General features: G+C 41.8%; 1 protein-coding gene across 1 annotated transcript; it reads right to left on the reverse strand.

The window, feature by feature from the left end:
• Positions 1-4,160: 4,160 nt before the first annotated feature.
• LRRC4C (leucine rich repeat containing 4C) lies at positions 4,161-6,163 on the reverse strand. The gene has a single exon (XM_036762412.1). The coding sequence runs from the start codon at positions 6,124-6,126 to the stop codon at positions 4,204-4,206; it is 1,923 nt and encodes a 640-aa protein (XP_036618307.1). The 5' UTR covers positions 6,127-6,163; the 3' UTR covers positions 4,161-4,203.
• Between the last annotated feature and the right edge of the window lie 216 nt (positions 6,164-6,379).

Consider the following 6,379-nt stretch of genomic DNA (forward strand, 5'->3'; position numbering starts at 1 on the left):
GAATATACATATATAGAGAGACAGAGGGCACAGGGTGAGTTGAATATGAAGGGATGATATTTAAAAAAATAAAATCAAATTAAGGAATGAGAGAGGAATATATTGAGAGAGGGAGAAGGGGAGAGATAGAATGGGGTAAATTATCTCACATAAAAGTGGCAAGAAAAAGCAAATCGTTGGAAGGGAAGAGGGGACAGGTGAGGAGGAATGAGTGAATCTTACTCTCATCAGATTTGACCTGAGGAGGGAATAACATACACACTCAATCGGGTATCTTACCCCATAGGAAAGAAGGAGGAAGGAGATAAAAAGGGGGAATAATAGAAGGGAGGGCAGATGGGGGAGGAGGTAACCAAAAGCAAACACTTTCTAAAAGGGACAGAGTCAAGGGAGAAAATCGAACAAAGAGGGACAGGATAGGAAGGAGCCAAATATAGTTAGTCTTTCACAACATGAGTATTATGGAAGGGTTTTGCATAATGATACACATGTGGCCTATGTTGAATTGCTTGCCTTCTTAGGGAGAGTGGGTGGGGAGGGAAGAGGGGAGAGAATTTGGGACTCAAAGTTTCAAAAGCAGATGTTCAAAAAAAAGTTTTTACATGCAACTAGGAAATATGATATACAGGCAATGGGGCATAGAAATCTATCTTGATCTACAAGAAAGTAAGGGAAAAGGGGATGGGAGGGAGTGGGGTGACAGAAGGGAGGGCTAACTAGGGAATGGGGCAATCAGAATATATGCCATCTTGGACTGGGGGAGGGTAGAAATGGGGAGAAAATTTGTAATTCAAATTCTTGTGGAAATCAGTGCTGAAAACTAAAAATATTAAATAAATAATAAAAAAGAAAATATATAGCAAGGCTAATATGTGCATTTCTTTTTCTGCAGAGCAGAAGATATGTCTGCTGTTCCTCCTAAATAATGCCCAGTGATCAAAGATGAGGAAGGGGATCAGAGTGCGGGGAGATGCTGCTGAGAGCCAGAGAGAGAAAAGGGAAGCAGAATCCTTGTTTTGTCACAGTCCTTTGCGATGCCTTGCTCTATCTCCTCCACAGATGGCCTTTCAGTTAAGTGCTGGTGTAAGTGATGCTCTTTCCAACTGCGAGTCTGGGCATCCTTCTCAGTACAAGGATGTGGGATCAAAGATTTGGAGACAGGAAGGACTCCAGAGGTCAGCCTGCGTATTGCAGATGAGGAAATCAGAAGCATTTATAAGTAAACCTAAGGCATCAGAAAACTTCACTAATTGCCCAAGGTCACACAGGTGCTAAGTGTAAAGGGTAGAATGTGGCCCTTTGTCCTCTGACTCCAGAATCAGTGGTCTTTTTATTCTCTGTGCTCAATGGAGCATGCCTAGCCATATATGAGCCAATGGATCCATCAAAATCCGTTATATGTGTATATTTGTAATATTGGGCTGGTAAAAGGATCTGCTTTGTTTTTTTCCTTAGACTCCCCATGAACTACTTGGTCTAGAGCTCAATTTTTTGGTGGAATAGTTGTCAGAGGAGCTGTATTATACTGCTTTCTCCCCTCAACATCTTTTCTGGGCTCTAGAGAGATAGCTAGAAGGAACGTAGGGGGATTACAGATTTAGAGCTAGAAGGGTCTTTAGATATAGCTAGCTATATGTATATACATGTATATATACATGGCAAGTTGCAGAATAGGGCTTTGAATCTAGGTTCTATGGCTCTAAATTTATGATCTTTGGATTTTAACTTCAATTCTCTTAGCACAATATCATGTCATATCCCCAGGGACAGAATCAACCTAAGAGATATCTCCAGCATTTTTGGGAAGATCTCTGGTTGCAAATTTAAATGGATACGGATGAGACTTGGATGACTAGATAGCTATATTTTTGAATACCTACATCCACAGAACGTAAACTCCCTGATGTCAGGAGCTGTTTCATTGTTGTCTTTGTCTTCCCAGCATTTGGCATAGAGCCTGGTACATATTAATGCACGCTTGTTGAGTAGAATTGAGAAGAGCACAGGTCCACTGTACTGCTTGAGTATGTCATTCATTCCACAAACATTTATTATGGGCCATTCACCAACAGAATGTAAGTTCCCTGAGGGGAAGGGATTGTTTCATTTTTGTCTTTGTATTTCCAGTGTCAAGTAGTGTGTCTATTACGTTGATAAATATTTGCTGAATGAATCAATGAACATTCTTCAAATAGAGAGGGAATTAGGATATTTAAAACAAGAGTGGAACCCCAGCTTGTTACATTTTCACTTATCTCCAGAGCCCCCTTATTTTTCCCAAGTCATCATTTTCTCATTTGCCACAGTGATTTTCTGTAGTCAACAAAAACAACAATATTGAGGTATTACAGTTGAACATCATCTCCAAGTTGATGCATTTGTCACAAGTCATCATCAACTCACAAAAACCAAACTGCGGCATTTGGAAACATGAGCTGTCCTTCCAAGGCAATCTAGAGTTAGAGGACGGGAGGTGTGAGAGGAAGAAGGGCAGCATGAATGAAAGGCATCCCACTGGCAACGACTACCTTGGAATTTTCCGACAGTGGTTTAATAATGTACCTTCTCTCTTGCATTCAAATTATCCTCAAGTAGTCACTGAAGATCACACTACCAACCTATGTTTCTACGCTGATAAACACTTTATTTCCTATCATTCAGTCCTGCCAAATTGGCTTTTTAGCTACTCTTCATACAAAGAATTTCACCTTCTCTCTCCATATCTTTGCACATCCTTTCCCGGATGGATAGGCTGCTATGGCTCTTTACCTCCTCCTGTTTCCAAGATCCCTAGCTTTTTTCAAGGTTCAACTCAAGTACCACCTCTTATGAGAGCCCTTACTTGAATCCCACCCCCATGTGTGCCTTCCCTCAAGAAATTTTCTTGTAATATTAATTTGTACATACTTTGTATTTGCTTATTTATGTTGTTTCTCTTAAGTAGAATGCAAGTGCCTTGAGGACAGGGATTATTACATTTTTCTATTTGTATCCCCAGCACCAAAGACATTACCTGTTACACAGCAAGTGTTCAATAAATGCTTGTTGACAAATTGCAAAATTCTGTTGAATTTTAAGTGCTCTGCATCAATTACCATTTAAAGACCTCTGAGACCCAGACCTGAGGACCAACTTGAACTTTTCAATGCCCAACCAAATCTTGCCATACCCCTTCATCCAACAGGGTGAATTCTGCATTAGCTCTGAGGAATTTCCTTGAAGCTGTTCTTCCAGGGTGGACTTCAATTGAACTCCATGTGTCTTTTGGCACCTTAATGCTTACCAAAGCCTACTGATGGCCCTAACGGAAAGTAAAAATACCTCAGCATCCCCCCTAAGGGGTCCCAGACTCTAGGAGGAGTCAGCAGCACCAACCCCAGATACTGAGGCACATAGGACAGCATGGCTGAAGAATACTATTAATATTTTTTTCCAGGGGCAGGAGGAGACACTCTAAGCACCTTCCAGCATTTGAGCCACACTTCAAATAAGCTCTGTCCAGGTACAGAAAAAAACCAACAATATTTTATTTATAACCTTATTTTAGTTTTTTTTAAACTACAAATTCTGGTTCTAGAGTCATTAAAAGATCATGGGATTTATAGATTCTGACATGTAAATTAATTTCTTATTTGTTTGCTTTTTTTTTTCTTTTTTCTTTTCTTTTCCACAGAATGGTCCTCCTGGTAAATACAGAACAGGTCATTACATGAAAAATATAAGATTTTGCATTTTTTTCCTTTTTCTCTCTTATAAATCTATGTCTAGTACTGCATTCCCCCATTGGAGTATTTCATAAGGGCATGAGAAGAAGAAGAAAAAAAAACAGAAGAGACAAAATAGACCGAATCTCACCACTAGAATTCACCATAAAAATCCCAAAGTGTAACAGAATTCTTACAAAATTTCCTAGACCAGTTCTTTAGGGAATTGAGATCTCCTATGAAAAATATGGCAAAGAGGGAGGGAGGGCAGCAGGGGAAGGGAGGGTAAATAAATGCAGCAAAACAGGTTCTGAGGAATACACATCATTTTGTCTGCTTTAGATCACAATAGAATTTTTAATAAATAAATTTCTTTTCTTTTTTGTTTTTTTTTGTAAAGACACTTTTTTTTGAAACAGTAGATTTAGCCCAGTCATTTGTGTCATTTTTTTTATAAACCGTCTGTTGTGTTTTTTTCTCTGTAACTTTTGTAAATGTTTTAGATTTGAGTCTCTTGTACATTGTCTTTTGAGTTCATTCGAATCAACAACGGTTCATGCACTGAACTGTGTATTGAGTTTATTGTGTTAACTGTTGTTGTGTGGTTGAAGGGAGATTTGTAAGAGTTATAATGATTTAGGTGCTCATGTTCTATAGCAGGCATGGGCAAGTGGCTCTCTATGGGTGTGTCCCCCGTAATTTCATCATCCACATTAATGATCTCCACAGTCCGCGTGGGGGCGTGGTGGTTTTGCCGATGGTGCTGTTTCCTCATCTTGTAGAAGATGACCAGCATCACTGCTGCCATGAGAGTGATGGCCACAAAGCAACCAATGATAATCTTAGTGGTTTTCATCACCTCATCGATTCCTGGGATGCCATTGTTTATATCGGTCACAGGGATGGTAAATGTTTTTTCGGTTGACCTTGTGCTCTGGGGCGTGAGAGAGGTGGTCACGTTGGTGGTCTCCCAGTCAATGACTGGTGTGGGCCCCACATTGTTCTCTGTGGTTCGGGCCTCGTCCTGAGAAGGTTCCATAGTCTCTACGGTGACAGTGGAAAAATACGAGAATGGGGTAGTGGTTGCTGCGGTCACATTCAGGGTGGCTGAAGCTGTGGTATTCCCAACAGAGTTACTCACCATGCATGTGTACATGCCTGTATCTTGTATAGTTACATTAGTAAAATTTAATGTGCCATCGCTGAGCACAGCAATCCGGACCTTGTATGCCCCATGTGTCATGACCGTCCCATTGGGAGTAATCCAAGATACAGAGGTCAGTGAGGTGGAGGCCCGACACTTGAGCTCTGCCGCCATGCCCTCTGTGACATTGAGGTCCGCGGGGGGCTCAACAATCACAGGAGCATAACAGGTAAAATAATTCTGGTCCAATTCCCCAATGTACCTCCCTTTCAGGTTTGAGGGTGTATTACAGCGGGCACAGCATGCAGTATTTGAGGGTGCCATGTCCTTTATCCACCAGCTGAGCCAAAGAATATCACAGTTGCAGTTCCAAGGGTTGTGATGCAGGTGGATCCTCTCAAGGTGATGGAGGGGCGTGAAGAGGTCATGAGGCAATAAGGTCAGATTATTGTGTGCCAGGTTGATCTCTACCAGTGACTGAAGGTTATCAAATGCATTCCTTTCAATCACTTGGATCTGTGACTGGATCATCCACAATTTCTGAAGGTGCATCAGACCCTGGAAAGAGCCCGGCCTAATGGCGGACAAATGATTCCCAGAAAGATCCAGCTCATCTAACTTGATGAGTGGTGTGAGGTTCGGGATTTCCCGCAGATTGCACATGGCAAGGTTCAGATACCTCAAGTTGGAGAGACCTTCAAAGGCCCCTTCTGAGATGTACGAAAGCCTCTTCAACTCTCCCAAGTCCAACCTGCGCAAAGATGGGATTCGGTTAAAAGCATAAGAAGGGATGCTTTCGATGGGGTTGTTCCGCAGCCAGAGTTCCTTCAGTTTAGACAGGTATACAAAAGCCCCATTTGGGATGGTGGTCAGCCGATTGTCAAACAGCTCCAAAGTGTTGAGGTTTGCCAAACCATTGAAGGCCCCGATTTCAATGGTGCGGATATGATTCCTGCTCAGCTGTAGGATCTCCAGATGCCTGAGGTGCTTGAAGCTGTTCACCTTGATAATCTGAATCTGATTCTCATGGAGATTCAGGAGCCGTGTGTTGGTGGAGATGCCGTCAGGGACCTCTCTGAGATTTTTCCGCACACAGATGACCTTGCTGAACTGGTTACTGCAGGAACATACAGAAGGACAGGTTTGGGCCCTCACCAGACCAGCCACCACTAGAAGTTGGAGAGCCAGGAGCACCACAAGCAGGGGGTCAAATAGGGCCCTGTTAAACCTAGGACCTATCATTATCTGCTGTGGATGTAAGGTCATCTTGTTCAACATTCATAATTTATCTGGTGTTGGTCCTTCTGGAGTTCAAATAATCTGAAAAAAATAAAAACAATGAAAATGTTAGATCTCTGACAAATCCTTCCTGAGATAGTGTCATTGGCAGAGGGTTTTATGTTCTGATTCTCCATTCTCAAAACTAATAAAACAAATAACCAGTTATCCTTATAGTGAGCTATACTATTTGGCATTTGCTATGAAATGTGCTCTGACCTACTTGAGCAGCAGCTCAAGTAGGACCATGAGA

This window comes from Trichosurus vulpecula, chromosome 6, assembly GCF_011100635.1.
Source record: "Trichosurus vulpecula isolate mTriVul1 chromosome 6, mTriVul1.pri, whole genome shotgun sequence".
In the NCBI taxonomy this organism is placed as follows: domain Eukaryota; kingdom Metazoa; phylum Chordata; class Mammalia; order Diprotodontia; family Phalangeridae; genus Trichosurus; species Trichosurus vulpecula.

Excerpts from the sequence above, each read along its gene's own strand:
- LRRC4C (XM_036762412.1), bottom strand. The coding sequence starts at position 6,126 with ATGTTGAACAAGATGACCTTACATCCACAGCAGATAATGATAGGTCCT.